The following is a 17,266-nucleotide window of genomic DNA, read 5'->3' as shown; positions in this document are numbered from 1 at the left end:
TTCAGAAAAAATCATTTTCATTAATTTCTTCTCATATTTTTCTAATCTACTTCATTTATTTTTTCTTTGACCTTTTAAATCTCCTTCCTTCTGCTGGGTATGAACGTGTTTTTTGTTTGTTTGTTTCCCTGAGGTGTAATAGTAGTCTCCTTGTTTGAGATCATTCCTTTGCAAAGAAAGGCATCTATAAGTCCCTCTGAGTACTGCTTTTGCGATATCCCACCAGTTTTGGTAAGTTGTGTGTCTATTTTCATCTGTCCCAAGATATTTCTAAATTGCCCTTTGGGTTCCTTCTTCAGAGCATTGTTGTTCACCAGTATTCTGTTCAGTTCCCACATGTTTGTGAATTTCCTGGTCTTCCTTCTGTAACTGCTTTCTAGTTACACACCATGTGGTTGGTTTCAGTTTTCTTGAGTTTGGTGACAGTGATTTTTGTGATCCAATATGTGATCTTTCCTGCAAAGTGCGCTTGACAAGCTTGTGTATTCTGCTTTTGGACAGAATGTTTGTGTATGGTTAGGGCCATGTCATCTGAAGTATGGGTGAAGTCCAGTGTTTCCTTATTGATTTTCTGTCCAGATCATTTGTACATTGTCTAGAGTAGGGTACTAAAGTCTTCCACTATGATTGCATGGTGGTCTGTTTTTTCCTTTCAGCTCTGATAATACTTGCCTCATGTATTAAAACCCTTCACTATTGATTGTATATCCGTTTACAATAGTTTTATCCTCTCACCGGATTGACTCCTTCATGATTATATAAAAGATCTTCAAAAAGTTCATGAAACATATCTATTAAAAAAAAAGCTATGCGTGAATTTCACAAGGTTCTTACACCAAAGTCAACGTGTGTTTCTATTCCATTTTTCACAGACTTTCTTCAAGTAACTTTAAGTAATGCCATTGTCTCTTGTGACAATTTTGACTTGTCTCATTGAAGCACATGGCTTTGATTTCTTGATTTCTTGATTGGTTAACATTTATTTGAAACCTTTATTTTGGGGGATGATACAAGCTAACTTCTGTCAAATCTAATCTGTGTGTTCCTCTTCCCTGCACCCTCGCAGATTACAAAAAGTTTATGGAATATCAAGGTATTTGAGAGGAGAATCCTTTTCATTGTCCATGATTTCTGCCTATACAGCCATCCCCTGAGATATTCATGGTCCCATCAATGGTGTCACAGCCACTTGTCCTAGCAGGTGTACACAGTTTCTACCTATAAGAGTGTTTCATGTTTGTCAGCTTCTCTGCAATACCTTCATGTTTTTCAAGGGTGTTCAGAAGTCTTCACCATTCTGGTACCATGTTGGGACAAAAAAAAAAAAAACCACCATTTCTTATGAATGCTTAAGGCCCATTGGCCCAACTGGACACAGGCTAAAGGGCCTGAATCTCCCTGCTGTCAGTTCTTTTCATCCTGTTGTCTCTTCAGGGTTTCCTGTCTTTCTCTCTGGGATCTGTACCAACTGCTTTCCCTCTGGCCTCCCCTCTCTAAGCCTAAATGAGACTTTACTCTGCTCACAGCCCTGAGTTATCCTGTGTGGCAAAATGTGTAAGTTTTTGTAACCCCAAAGCTAGATACAGCTGTTCCTTTGCCTTCTGCTGTTGCTTTATTTCTAACGCGGTATGTACAGCCTAGCTATTGCATAAAAAAAAATGTTAGAAAAGAAAGGAGCAGTGACAAGGAGTAGGCATTTCATGTAACCGTTAAGACCCTGCTGGGGCCACCCACATCCTGTGTCAGAGTTCCTGGATTTAAACCCCAGCTCTGCTCCCAGTTCCATTTTCCTGGTATTCTATGTTCTGGTGTCTGCCCAAGTACTTGGTCCTAGCTGCCCCATCGTGGAGTTCTCTGCTTTGGTCTACAGCCCAGCCCAGCCCCAGCTGTTGTTTTTTGGGGAATGAACCAGTGGATGGGAGATCTATTTATTTGTCTCTCTGTTTTCACATAAATTTTAAAAAGTAAATACCAAAGAGACATATAAGTTAACATATACATATAAAACTTCAAAATACAGAGTCCTATACTATAGGATATATATTTTTGTTTTGGTGTGTGTGTATGAGTCTTGATATACACGCCACACATATGTATAGTAATTAACAAATGTGCAAATTTGTCATTTGAGATGATTTGTCACTGAGGCTGTTTTGCATCTTAGACTCAGTTGCTTTTAGTGGGAGGTTGTGGGAGACAGTAAAAACGGAGGATTTAACTCATCTTGCTAGAATGTGTCTCAGTGGGTGTTTTCTCAGTCACCTTGGGCTACTGTACATGGCCTATACTATGCCATAGCCATACTAGAGGAATAGTCCTCGTGTGTAAACTGTGAGCTGAAAATGTTAGAAATAGATGACTGTGTCACTAAACCAGCTCCAGTGTCCCTATTGCCACCCCACTGTTAAAAGGAGCTCCCAGCTTGATCCATTTATCACCTGCTGCTTTCTCTGGCATGTTATCAGGGAGCTGGATTTTTGTTGGAGTAGCCACGACTTAAACTGTACCCACCAAGTAAGGGATGCTGGTGTTGTAAGCAACACTTGCACTTGCTGTGTCATCATGCCAGCCCAGTGTTTCTTTACTTATTTTCATTATACATGAATGGCAGAGATATAAATATCTTCTTTCCACTGGTTCACTCCTTCAGATGCCCACAGCAGCCAGCTCTATGCTAGTTCACACTGGGAGTTCATAACTCAATCTAGATCTCTCACCTGGGAAACCAGGACCCAAGCACGTGGGCCATCATTTGCTAACTCTCAGGGTATTCATTAACGAGAAGCTGAAATCAGGTGAGGAACTGGGATTTGAACCAAGGACTCTGATGTGGAAATGGCTGCTCCATACAACCACCACTGAAATGGATGTCTAAAAGTAGTATACAGTTTTTCTTCCTTAAAGCCATTTAAATGAAATCCTGGGGAAAAAAAAAACCCTTAGAATTGATTATAATGAACAGCTCCCACAAATTGTTATGGACCATAGTATCACTGAAATAAATATATGATTTTCAAAGTGATTACTCTGAAGGAAATTTTTGTTATTTGGATGAATACTTGTTTGGAGATGAACTTTAAATCTCAGTGGTTGTCTGCCAGGTGTGGTTTGCCCCTCTGGGAACATTTGGCCAGGTCAGCCAGGGAAGATGTATTCCTGGCATCTAATGGGTGGAAGCTTGGCTTGGTTCTAAACATCCTACTATGTGCAGGAGGGCTCTCTGCAAGTGAGAATGACTGGCCTTGTGGAATAGCTGGTAAAGCTGCTGCCTACGACGCCAGTGGCCCTTATGGGTGCCAGTTGGATTCGCAGGTACTGCACTTCTTATCCAGCTTCCTGCCAAAGCTCCTGGGAAAGCAGTGAAAGCTGGCCCGGGTGCTTCAGCCCTTGAACTCATGGGGAGACCGAGATGGAACTCCTGACTTTGGTCTAGCCCATCCCTGAGCATTGCTATCATTTGGGGGAGTGGACAGGTGGATGGAATATCTCTTTTTTCCCATTCTTTAGTCTTGTCTTTCAAATAAATAAATAAATAAATAAATCTTTTCATTTGCCTAGTTCAAGTGCCAGTGTTGTTCCTGGCAGAAAAAGGCTCCCAACCCGTGCCACTATCCCTCATGTTTTAATATACTTTAAGGTTTCTGCTTGTCGTAACTCCACCCTCCATCCCCCATTGCTGCACGTCTGGAAATGAGCTAAAGTAGCCAGTTGTTTCTGTCCAGGGCTAGCAAGTCTTTGATTCTTTCTTTTGGCTTCAGTCTGCAGGGTGTGGCTGGGAAAGACCAGGAAATGCGTGGATTGGTACGTAGGTGGAAGTTTCCCTAGCGATCTTTGAATTCCAATGAAGAAATTCTTTTTTTTAATCTTAGAGGTCCTTCTTTCCTGAGACGGCAGGAGCGTAGACTCCCGCTAGTCTGCAGCCCACACAAAAACCCCCCTACAGCACCTTCATGTGGACATGTGGGGGAGCAATCACCACCCCTCAGCCTGTGGTCCCCCAGCTGGACTCCGCTGTCCCTTGCTCACAGGTCAGCCTTGCCTGCTTTTCCATTTTTACGCACTGCACCGTCACCTCTGTCTGTTTGGACAACACCTGCATTTCTTCTTGACCTCATGTGGTTCAGCGTGTTACTGCCTTTAGTGTGTCTTCTGCATTTCATGTCATGGTTGGAAAGATCTTTCCATTCCAAGGTTATCAAAGTCTTCTCCCAGGTTGTCATCTGGTCCTCCCATTCTTCTGTTTCTCTTATTCAACCTTTGAGCTCTTTAGATTTTTTTTTCTGGTCTGTAAGATAATATGATACTATTTGGATTGAGGTGTTTTTTTAAATTGACAATTCAATTTTGTTTTTACTGTTGTTGTTTTAAAGATTTATTTATTTAATCATTTTGCCTAAGTGTTCTCCATACTGACTTCCATATTGGTCAGACCAGCCCACAGTCCCATCAGCAGTGCAGCAGGGTTCCTTTGGCCCACCGCAACCTCACCAGCAGGTTTTGTTGGTAGTTTTCTGTGTGTGGGCCATGCTTACTGGCCTTAAGTGGAACCTCAGTGTTTTTATTTGAATTTCCCTTGTTGCCAGAAAGTTTGAGCATTTTTCATGTTCCTGTTAGCCATTTGGATTTGTTCCTTTGAAAAGTATGTGCCCATTTCCCTTTCCCATTTCTTCACTGGTTGGTTTGTTTTGATATTATGGTTGTTGTGGAGTTCTTTGTATATTCTGGAGATTAGCCCCTTCTCTCCTGTGCAAAGATCTCCCATTCTGTGGGGTGCTTTTTTACTTTGTTGATCTTTTCCTTTGCGGTGCAGAAGTTTCTTTGCTTAATATAGTCCTACTTGTTTATTTTGGTCTTGACTTCCTTTGCATTTGATGGTTTTTTTTAGAAGTCAGTGCCTTTACCTGCATCTTGCAGAATATTTCCAACTTTTTCTTTCAAGAGTTTGATGGTTTCTGGGTGTAGATTTAGATCTTTTATCCATGTAGATTTGTGTATGGTGAAAGGTGTGGGTCTTGCTTCTTATTTCTACAGCCTATTAACCAGTTGTCCCAACAGCATTCCCTGGGTTGTTTTCTGTTTTCTTGTCAAAGATTAGATGGTTGTGTGTGTGTGGGTTCCTTTCTGGTGTTTCTATTCTACTCCATTGGTCTTCCTCTCCGTTTCTGTGCCAGTACCAGGCTGTTTTGACAACTACCACCCTATAATATGTCCGAAGGTCTGGGATTGTGATTCCTCCCACTAAGGTTAGATAATCATATGTTTGCTCTAATATAAAATAATATGATGTCAAACCTAAGGATTTTACCTGTGAATTCTACCTTATTGTACTTCCTAATTATTTGTACCTTTTGTAATAAGACCTTGTGATGTAGTCCACTAATCAGTCAGCCATAAGAGACTATTTGCTTGTAATCACCTCAGATTGTTAATGTCCTTTATCACTGTTATTGCTACTATCCATAAGTAGTGAAGATTTAGTCCTCATTGTACCTTCCTTAGTGCCTTGGGACACACACTGGCATTTATTCCTACATGAATATGCTAGACACTCTTCACTACCCTAGCTTCACAATGATATGTTTGTTATATGTTCATTAACTTCATGTGGATGAAGGCTCACTATTTTTTTCCTCCCCGTGGTGGACTCTATTCAAGGGGATGCATTATGGAAATTTAGTGGAAACTAATGTGTTCATAGGTGGAAACAGGGAGAAGTAAGTCCTCATGCATACACTATAAGAGTGGACTCAAAACGAAATGACTGATAATCTCCTACATTGTTGGGAGACACCTTAGTGGCAGCAAGGCAGACTCATAAAAATCCACAAAAGACACCCATTGTAAGACTGGAGGGGATAACAGAGGTGAGGGGAGGGAACTTGGGGAGGGGGAGAATGACCACAGCATCTATTAAACTGTATCATAAAACAATAAAAAAGATTTATTTATTTTTATTAGAAAGTTAGATTTACAGAGAGAAGCAATAGAGAGAAGGGTCTTCCATTTTCTGGTTCACTCCCCAAATGGCCGTAGAGGTCAGAGCTGATCTGATCTGAAATCTGGAGTTTCTTCTGGGGCTCCCATGTGAGTGCAGAGGCCCAAGACTTTGGGCCATCCTCCACTGCTTTCCCAGGCCACAAGCAGGGAGCTGGATGGGAAGTAGAGCAGCTGGGACATAAAGTGATACCCGTATGGGATCTCAGCACTCTCAGCAAGAAGTTAGCCAATTGAACTATCGCACTGGGCCCAGCAATTCATTTTTTTGTTTGTTTGTTTTTGATTTGTTTTTTTTTAGATGATTTTCCATAGTTGATCAGAGTGGGAAGGATCCAGAGTTATGGAAAAGTGGGTGTGGTCATTGTTTGCAAGTTTTCTATTCTTCCAGTTTCTGGCGGGATGGGGACAGTAATAGGAGCAGCCATACCCAGCCTCCCAACCACTCCAGTACCCAGGGATGGGGAATGAGCACCCAATATCAAGTCAGGGTTGCAATGTGGTGCATGCCCTGAGGGTTCTGCCCGGATGGTTGCTATGGTTCTGAAATGCTGCTGATCTTGCCAATCCGTGGTTGAGGAAACCCTTTCAATGTACATTGGCTGACATAGTCAACCTTAGAGTTTCCATTTGCCCAGATATTTGCTGTCATTGCTTGGCTGGGGTAGTTGCCCAATTTGTTCTGTTTTCCTCTGCTATGGTAACAGATGTCCTCTGCAGACCTCAATGGGCTGCCATATCCTCCATGTGCATCAGGGCCTGCGGCCCACTGCCATCATTTGCATTGAGGAGTATCGGGGTCCCTCGTCCCACATGCAAGACCCCAATATGGTAAAGACTTTTTGAAAAGTTTATTGCTTAAGACTTCAAGCGTAGCAGCAAAACAAAAGCAGTTACAATAGTTGTAAGATTTATTGCAGCAAAGTGAAAGCAGCTACAGCCTAGCCCTAGTGATCGCAGCTACGACATAGCCTTGAAGCAATAGCCATGCACCTGGGGGAATCTCCTCATTGAACTATTTTTTACCCAGACCTTTTTACATTACACAAACCAATCCATACACAGCTCCTCACTTCATGCGGTAAGCACACCAATCATGACTTAGGTCACATAGCTTCCCTGCGTGCTTGGCCCAATCCTCAGTAACTTTCTGAAACCTGTTTACCACCTTTGTGCCATGAAGCAAGATCAACAAGCGCCATTTTTGAGGCGCGGCTCCTCTCTCCACAGAGGAGGACCAGTTCTCACAGGTGGACCCAAGGACCCAGGCCATGTGACCTGGGCCCTCCCGGACTCCCCCACCTCTGGGGCTCACGAATACACCACCCACCTATCAGGCAGACTGAATGGTCCAGGCCAGACAACCTGGGACCCACTGGACCCTTGACCCCCTGGGGCTCATGGAACTGGCATCCACTTCACAGGTGGGCTCAGTGACCGAGGCCAGGTGACCTGGACCCTGCCAGTCCTCCACCCACCCCTGGGGTTCATGGACCCAGCACCCACTGCACAGGTGGGCTCAGTGACCGAGGCCAGGTGACCTGGACCCTGCCAGTCCTCCACCCACCCCTGGGGTTCATGGACCCAGCACCCACTGCACAGGTGGGCTGAGGACTCGGGCCAGACAACCTGGGCCCTGTCGGGTAACTCAGTTTTAACACATAATTTATTAAATAACTTTTGATAACTCAGTGCCTACTGACTGTAGGTGCTACCTTTACCATATTTATTATTCATTTTATACCTTGTGTAATGTAGATATATTTGTTTTATTTAAATGAATAAAATGACTTAGAAAAGAAGTAGAAAAAAATATGGATTTTCCTGAACTAGAGTATTTTTAAATGTTGTGGTTAGATATACATAATGTAAAGTTTACCATGTTAATCATTTTTAGAATAAAGCCTTACATTAAGTGCAATATTTGCCATCATCCATCTCTGTAGCCTTTTCTTGTTTCAACTTTCTTTGCATTACATGAATAATGTACTTGTCTTCTATGATCCTTTTTAAAAATTAAATAATAAAAATTTAAACTAGTAATAATTGTGTGTATATCAACTATATCGTACCATTTCCATACATAACACAATGTGTACATATAACAAAGTTGGGATGTGAAATATGCAGTCAGAGTCATCCATGTTTGCCATTCTTTGACACTACTTTATGACTGGAGACTTGCAGTTCCTTTCTTCCATTTGTTCTTAGAATATATACTAGATTATTGTAAACCACAGTCACCCCACCATGCTGTAGCTCTGGGAACTTCTTCCTTCCGTCCAGCTCTGATTGGTGACTTGTACCCAGATGTTCTTCCCTCTGCTACCTGTCCCAGCCTCCCGGCATCACTATTCTGTGTTTTGAGTGAGTTTTTTTTAGCTTTCACATGTGAGGGGGAACAGGAAGATGTTACCTTGCTTTGGCTTATTGTGCTGAACAGGCCCTTCAGTTCCATCTATTTTGCTACGAATGACAGGATTTGATTCTTTTTGCAGCTGAATCATATGCCATTGTGTGTATGTGCTGCATTTTCTTTACCTGTTCATCTGATGCTGGACAACTTGGTTGATTCCTTGTCTTGGCTATTGTGAATAGTGTTGTTATAAACACAGTATTCCGGCCTTTGGTACAATGATTCCTTTCATGTCTCAGGGATATGCACCTAGATGTGGGATTGTTGGATCATATGACAGCTCTATGTCTAGTTTATAAAGGAACTGTCGTGCAGTGTTCCATAGTGACTTTACTAGTGTACATTCCGCTCACCATTCTCTGCGTCCTTGCCAGACACAAGCAACTTATTCATCTTTTCACCTTAGGCCTTTGAATCAAATATAGCAGTAATTTATGACATCATCCATTTGTAAGGTAGACTCTGATTTCAAAGATGTTAAAATGTGGGAAGAGTATATATGTCAGAGTTGCCAAAATATAGTGCTCCGTTCCTAAATGCATTTAATTTATTTTAGAGGTTCTGTTGTATTGCATGACCATATCTCCTATGTCAGTGACACACTGTCTTAATTGTTGAAGACTTCCTCAATATGTAATAAAGCCAGCTCCTCCTCACTAGTTTTCTTAGATTTTTTCCCCCTAATTATCTTCGGCCATCTATCCAGATAAACTAAGCAACTTTTGATTGCACGTACACATTTCTCTCTCCTTTCTTCTGCCCTATTCCAGATAAATCAAATCCCTTCACACACAAGACCTCACTTAACCTGATCATGTCCCATCTTTGGAAGTTGGCATATCTTTTCAACTTTTCCCAGGTCTTCACTTTGGTGTTGACGTGGGAGCTGTGATCTCTTCCTCATTTGTGTTCTCTTGGAGGAAGGAAGACACGTTCAAGAACATTCTGAAGAGCATTCCTACCTGTAGGTCTTGTACACAGAATGCCAATATTTTTTTTTTCAGGGAACTGAGCAATGTCTTTAGGATGGAAAATCTGAAACATTTGCATCAGGGTTTCATATGGCCAGCTAATGCATTTCTCCTCAGTGCAAGTTTGTTGTTTTGCCAGTTACTCCTATTAAATTTTTTAGCATTTTAAATATTGTATACTAAAAGCTTGGCTTATTTGCATTTGTAGATCATAAACTCACTCCTGCCTTTGTTTTATAGAGGAATCGTTAAAAGGGCTGGTACATCGTGTGGAAAATGGCCTTCAGCGATCTTACATCAAGGACGGTGCGTCTTTATGATAACTGGATCAAAGATGCAGGTGAGTAACCAGGTTTCCTCGTTGAGGTTCAGCCTTCCTTTTTTATGTCAAATTTCAGTATTTAGTATAATTCCATATATTGAAAGACTTTACAGGGTAACATCCCTGATGACTAAGGAGGAGAAGCTGTCAAGGTTTCATCTCCTTGATGTATGAAGATGAGGAAAGTTGCACAGATCTTCATTGAAATGTGTTAGCATAGTAGAAATAGCCTAACTAGGCAGTGAAGGTAAGTGCAGGATGGCACACTCCATCCTAGTAGCCGGCAAAGTGATTTTGGAGACATGGTATTTTTGGCTCTGGAGGAAAATAGCAAAGACAGGTGGAATAATCCAAGTCAGGAAATAGCTGAAATCCAGAATGTAACATCTGAAGCCTCTTGTGCATTTTGTTGGTGCTCCAAAAAAAATTTCAGATTTCTGAACATTTTGGATTGCAGATTTTTCTTTTTTTTTGGATTAGGATTGTACAACCAGTAAGATATGCTGGTGTTTCCAAATGACTCTGGAATCTAAAACACAACCTGAGCATTTCAGATAGCAGCGACTCTGCCTGTTACTGCCGGTGGCGGCCCTGTCACCCTCATGGAATTGCCACAGTGCTCAGTGCTGTATCAGAAATAGCAGACAGCGTTTGTGGGATGCCCCTGAGTGAATCCGAAACTGCTGCCATTGTTAAATGGATATTGCACAAGAGCATTTAATGCTATAAGAGAAAATGGCAAATAGGTTAAATGAAGGCAAGTTGTAAAAAGTTATTTGCGCGCTTGTGTGTTTGCGTTCACTTTAGACACAGATCTTCCTTGAGCTTGTTCATCCTGCAGATTCCTGCAGCAACCAGGGCTGGGCCCGACTGAAGCCCACAAGCCTAGACCCCCACCTGGATCTCTGTTTTGGGTAGCAGGGATCTAAGTACTCAAGCCATCTCCGGTTGCCTCCCAGGGTGTGCATTTCCAGAAAGCTTGGCCAGAAGTGAAATAGCTGGGGCTCAACTGGGCACTCCAATCTGGGGTGCAGGTGTTCCAAGGGGCAACTCATCCACAGTGCCCAACACCGACCCTTAAGGGTGCTTTAAAACACCATGTTGTACCATGTCTGTTTCCTTCATAAGGAAACAGCTATTTCTGGGTAATAAGATTATGTGGAGGTATAACTAGCTTTTCTATGTTTATATTTTTAAAAACATATCAGTATTCATTTATTTTATAATTACTTTTAAAGCTTGAAAGGAGGAAGAAGGTTAAAGTTTTTGAAGCACAAAGAATCAAAGCTGAGATGAATTTTAAGTGCCATGAAAGTTATTGCCTCCTTTTCAAAAAAGGATTCATTTATTTAGTGACAGTCAGAGTTACTCTCACTAAATAGAGAGGAAAAGAAAGTGAGAGATGAGGCTTTTGTGTACTAATTTATTCCCTAAATGATCACAACGGCTGGACCTGGGCTAGACCAGAACCAGGAATCTGGAGCTTCTTCTGGACCTACCATGTGAGTTCATGGGCCTGGCATTTGGGCCATTTACCACTGCTTTCACAGGCACATTAGCTGGGTGCTGAACAGGAAGTGGAGCACCAGGAACTCAAATCGGCACCCATGTAGGATGGAGGCTTTACCAGGTGCACCACAGTGCCAGCCCCCATTACCTAATTTTAGGGTTGAAGAAAACTAACACCTGGAGGTATTACAGTTCCAGGGTCGAAGGCAGAAAAGACTAGAACCTTTGTCTTCTGATTGAGGTTAGGATTCTGGTGTTTCACACTGAGGCTTGGGCATTGTTGATTTACACATCCTTATAACCATCACTACTCTGCATTTTAGCAAAAGTTTGATTATTAGAAGTGCAAAGCAACAGTTAAAGAGAGAAAAGGGGGAGGGATTAAGGAAGAGAGAGAGAGAGAGAGAGAGAGAGAGAGAGAGAGAGAGAGAAACAATCTTCCAAATGCTGGTTCATTCCCAAATGATCACAACAGTCAGAGATGGGCCAGGATAAAGGCAAGTGCCAGGCAGACCATCCTGGTCTGCCACATGGGTGGCAGAGGCCCAAGTACTTGGGCTCTTTTGCACTGCCTCATTATCAGGGAGCTGGATTGGAAGTAAAGCACTGGACTCGAATATGGGATGCCAGTATTACTTGCAATGCCTTAACCCACTACACAATAGCACTGGCCCCGCCATCTCCACTTTAGATGGGTTCTTACCCATTAACCAGAAAGCACATGTCTACCAAATTCAGGATGATAAAATGCCACCTCGTGTCACCTGTCACAATTGAAATTACATTTCAATTTACACTTATTTCAGCGAAGACATACTGTTTTATAATCAACATCCTTATCAATAGATTATTGAATTCTATTTCACTTAGGAAGGTCTCTGTGGTTTTGCCCCCAAAGATTGCTGAGACTTCAGTATGTCATAAATACAGAAGTTTCACTCTGGTTGAGGAGGATGGAGAATGACTATGCCACATGGTCTTTTTATTTCCTAGAGAGAAACATTATAGAGAACATACACTTTTTTTAGATGCCAGCCTTCTCTGAAGATTTGGATGTTACTTGTAGAATTCAGTGTTTAATTGAAATTCCATTATTTCATGGCTTTCCAAAGCAAAGAAAAGCCTGGACCAAGTAGGCTTGAGTGGAGTTTGACTAGTGCTGCCTGGAGGGACAACATCTGTACAGTCCAGACCTTGCTGTTCATGATGCCAAATGCAGGAACCCAAGAACCAAATAGATGCAGAGGCATTGTATACAATTGTACATATGATGTCTTAATATGACCCACTTCAGAATTCTACTTCCATTTTTCTCTGTGAAGCAACTCTTGACTTATTCTTAGGTATACTTAGATTGCCCAGTGTGAGGCATAGATGACAAAGTCCTGGAGGTGGTTAAAGAGAGGAAGTGAGGAGACACAGCTTTGCAGGGAGGATGAGAAGAGAGAAGCTGGGAGAAGACAGAGAAGGCCACGGAGCCAAAGTTACATTAATTTGAGCTCTTGGGAGAAGAGTGAAGGCATGGAGACATGGAACTAGGCAACTAGGTTTAAGATCTGGCACTACTTTAAAACAGCTAAGAAGTTCTAGAAGAAGTTTTGCATCCTGTGTCAGCCTGCTGCTTTTGTTAGGGAAGGAGAGGGGAGTTTACCACCCGCCATAGTTACCAGCTGATGTGTGCAGCGTGCTCTGTTAGTGTACGATTTCCCATCACCGATAACAGTGGTTGCTACAGATGAGAACGGTTTAGCCTTAACAATACTTTTTAACATGGCCTGCAACTTAGAATTTTTTTTTCCTTCACACCACATTTTTTCCCTGTCATGTTTTAGCAGGACTGAAATGTTTGATGTGGCAAGTTATGTCTATATGAGACCTTAGAAGAGTAACGGGAGAAGGTTTGCACGCCCCTGCGCCCTTCAGCTTGGTGGAATATTGATCTGTAAGAGGCAGTGGGAATTGTTTCTCCCCATCTTAGTGCACTGGTACTTTGCTTACCCTGAGAAAGTCTGAACCCATGATTGATTGAGGGCCAAGAATTTCAAGTGTGTTCTTGGCTTTGACCCCAATCCTGGCCTTGGGGAAACTTACTGCTATTCATTGGTTTTCTGATTGCTGAAGAAGTGATGGCCACATGCAATGGCCTCATGTGGAAATTTCCACAGTGAAGAATTTAAAAATGGCTTAATTAATACTTAAGCTCTAAAAGGATTTAAAATGATTCTTAAATATGAAATGCTAGGTTTGGGGCCTGGAGCGGTAGACTAGCAGCTAAAGTACTTGCCTTGCACGCACCGGAATCCCATATGGATGCCGGTTCTAATCCCGGCAGCCCTGCTTCCCATCCAGCTTCCTGCTTGTGGCCTGGGAAAGCAGTTAAGGATGGTCCAAAGCCTTGGGACCCTGCACTCCTGTGGGAGACCCGGAAGAGGCTCGTGGCTCATGGCTTCAGATTGGTGTAGCTTTGGCCATTGCGGCCGCTAGGGGAGTGAATCATCCAACGTAAGATCGTCCTCTCTGTCTCTCCTCCTCTCTGTGTATCTGCCTTTCCAATAAAAATTTTAAAAATCATTAAAAAAATGCTAGGTTTTTAAATAGTACTGTAGTAGGAGAAAAGAAAAAAGTTTTTCAGGCTTGCAAAGCAGCTTTTCTTCTATTTGGGTAGTGGTAAGGATGTGTCAAATGTGTTATATTTTTAGGAGATGGAATATGAATAAAACTGCTACGTCTCTGAACCTTTAGTACTTTCAAAAGTACTGGAGGTACGTGTTTCTTTTTCCTTGCAGCGCCTTCATTTTATTGGTGCTGAGGGTTTTAAAGTGTGTACTCTTTGAGCTGGTACATCTACTTAAAGGAGCATTCTCTTACAAGTAGTTGATGGAACATCTCATTAATATTCTATGTATGCAGCATTATACCTTACTATGCTTTCTCTCCCTTCCCCCCTCTCTCTCTCTCTCTTATTCTCGGGAGAAAATTATTAAGCTATCAGAGATCACTGGGTTACAGACGCTCAGGTCGCCTGTCTTCTTGCCTTCCACTTGAATCTTGGCTCTGCGTGTGGCACTTAAACAAACTCTGATGCCAAATGGAAGGTATAAGGAACACTCTCTTCCTTATGAGCTTTTTGTGCCTGGGGAAAGCAAAGAGCGCTTGACCCTTAGCCTGATGTAATTGACGGAGCCAGAATTGACTGTAAGTGTCATGGAGCAGTTCCATGTTTAACTTCCCAGATCAAGTTGGTTTCTGCATCTCATTTCGAGGCCTCCCGTGGAGAGAAACCCACTACATCATGTGGCAGTGACCTTCCTGTTTAGACAAAAATAATGGTGCTGAGAGAAGGCAAGAAGAGCTAGCCAGCCATGCCAGAGTTGTGATCATCATGCCAAAGACCTTGGGTTTTATTTACACAATAAGGAGAGCTAATGCGATCAAGGGAATCATCTAAATAGAGCTTTACAGTGGTGTAGTGGGTAAAGCCACCATCTGTGTCACCAATATCTTCTTTGGGTACTGATTTGAGTTCTGGCTATTCCACTTTCCATTCAGTTCCCTGCCAGTGTGCCTAGGAAAGCAGCAGAGCGTGGCCCAAGATTGTGGGGCCCTGCATCAATCCATGTGGGACACCCAAAAGAAGCTCCTGGCTCCCAGCTTCTGTCTAGCCCAGCATTGATCATTTCAGTCATTTGGAGAGGCTGGAAGATTTAACTCTCTCTGTGACTTTGCCTAATAAATAAAGTAAATCATTAAACAACAACAAAGAAAGAGAATGGATCAGTTGTATGGAAGAAGGTTCAGCAGAGTGGATGAGAGGGAAGCAGGGAAGTGGAATACAGGACTGTCGGGAAGCAGCCAGAGGGGATTGCCACAGCCCTGAGAACAGCCCCAAATGGAACTCGGTCACCTGCCAAAAGCCTGCATCTTAACCGTGACCATTCATAGCACTCACCTGGCAGCCTTGTAAAGCAAAAATTACTGAGCATTGGCAAATTATCATTGTATGTATCTGTGGCTCCAAAGTGATGTGTTACTGTCTATTTACCATGTAGAATGCTTGAATCCAGCCTATTAACAGATCAAATATTTATTATTGTTTGTGCTGACAACCATTAATTCTGGAATAGATGATGCACTGTTATAATGTTACCATGCTATGCAATAAACCATCAAAAGTATATTCCTTCTAACTGGAGTCCTGTGGCCTTGATCTACGCATCCTTCCCTCACCCAGGCATGCCTCAGCCTTCAGTAACTGCCTTGTCCTCTGCTGCTGTATTTTACATCTAAGTGGAGTATGTAGTATTCATTTCTGTTCCTGGCTTATTATATTTAGCGTAATGTCTTCAGGGTCATCCTAAGTTGCCTACAAATGACCAGATTTCCTTCTTTTCTCTAGGGCTGGATAACAGATATGTCATCTTTTCTGCACGCATTTGTCTGTTGATGAGCATGTTGCTTCTGTAGTTTGGCTCTTGGTAGAGGTGTTCAGTTAACATGAGAATGCACATACTTCAGCACCGTGATTTTGTTTCCTTTGGCTGTAGACCGTTAAATGTAGTTTTAGCTTTTCTGGGACTCCACAGCTTTCCTCCTTTTCTTTATTCCTTCCTTCTTCCTTTCCTTCCAGATTTTATTTAGAATAGGAAGAAGGAGAGAGAGAGGTCCTCCATGTGCTCGTTCACTCTCCAGATAGTAACAATGGCTGCAGCTGGGCCAGGATGAAGCCAGGAGACTGGAACTCCATCCAGGTTTCTCGTGTAGGTGGCAGGGGCCAAGCTCTTGGGCCATTTTCTGCTGCTTTTCCAGGCACAATAGCAGCAGTGAATTGGATCAGAATTGGAACAGCCGGAAGTCAAGCTAGCCCCCTTATAGGATGCTGGCCATGCACGTGGTGGCTTGTCACAACCAATTTACATTAAATTACATTACATTATGGAAGTGTACGAGGCTTTTCTTCACCACACCCTCATCAGCGCTTGTCACCTGCAGCCTTCTTGCTCAATGTCTTGATGTGTGTGAGGCAATACTTCATTGTGGTTTTAATGTGAATTTCTTGGTCATTAGTGATGTTGGCCAGTGGTCACTTATCTCTTCACCACTGTTTTGAGAAATGTCTCTTCAGGTTCTTTGCCTGTGTTTAGGTGGAAGCGATTTCTTGTTTGTTTCTTTGTGTGAATACGGGTGCCTAAGATTCTGATTGAGTTGACCAGTGTCATTTCTTGCCGTTGGACTTTTAACTGTTCCAGAGGGAATTAGCAGGGCGAGGGAACTGAGGTGTGACGTGGTAACAGCAGCATTGTCAGGGCTTCTTGCATGTCGTGTGCGGTTTTCTGTGGAGTACTCAGTTCATAGACGGGGTACAACTGAACCCAGAGAGGTGAAGTCCAGGGCTATGTAACCAGCCAGCGAAGGCTGGATGAAAATGCAGACCATCTGACTCCAGAGGTCTGTCAAAATAAGATCTTTAAACCTCGCTGTTTTGTTTTACTCTTTGAAACAACATTTAATTTAACTCCGTTTTCTCGTAAGAAGTTTTGTCTATGTAACTTGAAAGTCATGCACAGGATGTAAAGATGTGTGCTAAAGCTGTTGAATTACAGGAAAATGATTTATTTGAAAATTATTTTCTTCTACTTCCTAACTTAGCCCAGCCCACTCTCCCTGTCTTGCTTGCTTTGCTTCTGCTCCCAGAGGGACAATAGAAAGATGACGTCATTCAACTCTTCTCCCTTGCTGAGTCAGTGAATAAAATAGATCTCTCGTTCAAGAATTCTTTCTCCTGAATTTAAAAATAATTTGTTTTTTTAACTATATGTTTGATGACTGTTAATAATAGAAACATTTGATATTTGTTCATAAAGAACAAATGCTACTCTGAAGTTGCCATGCAAAGGTGCTGGTGTTAATGTGCTTCTAGAATCTTCTTTTGGTAGTGGGTTCATTTACCCTTATTTTATTAGTAATAGAATCTGGACAGGGTGTCAGGGTTTATTATGTGCACTTATTTTGTCACCCACCATAGAAGCAAACCATCAAAGTTGGATCTGCTCTCAT

At 42.3% G+C, this 17,266-nt stretch overlaps 1 protein-coding gene across 4 annotated transcripts in view; it reads left to right on the top strand.

Moving 5' to 3' along the window:
• ELOVL7 (ELOVL fatty acid elongase 7) overlaps positions 1-17,266 on the top strand; it is a 78,956-nt gene that overhangs the window by 41,380 nt on the left and 20,310 nt on the right. For 2 of the 4 annotated variants that reach the window (XM_040977579.1, XM_040977580.1), the window contains exon 2: positions 9,622-9,721. In XM_040977579.1, coding sequence (XP_040833513.1) covers positions 9,658-9,721 — 64 coding nt within the window. In that variant the 5' untranslated portion in view covers positions 9,622-9,657. Of the gene's footprint in view, positions 1-179; positions 232-9,621; positions 9,722-14,089; positions 14,115-17,266 lie in introns of those variants that run through there. The other 2 variants (XM_040977581.1, XM_040977582.1) reach the window with 2 other exon arrangements.

This window comes from Ochotona curzoniae, unplaced genomic scaffold, assembly GCF_017591425.1.
Source record: "Ochotona curzoniae isolate NIBS_2020 unplaced genomic scaffold, NIBS_Ocur_1.0 contig_2754, whole genome shotgun sequence".
Classification (NCBI taxonomy): domain Eukaryota; kingdom Metazoa; phylum Chordata; class Mammalia; order Lagomorpha; family Ochotonidae; genus Ochotona; species Ochotona curzoniae.
This window is presented reverse-complemented; position numbering and strand designations above follow the sequence as displayed.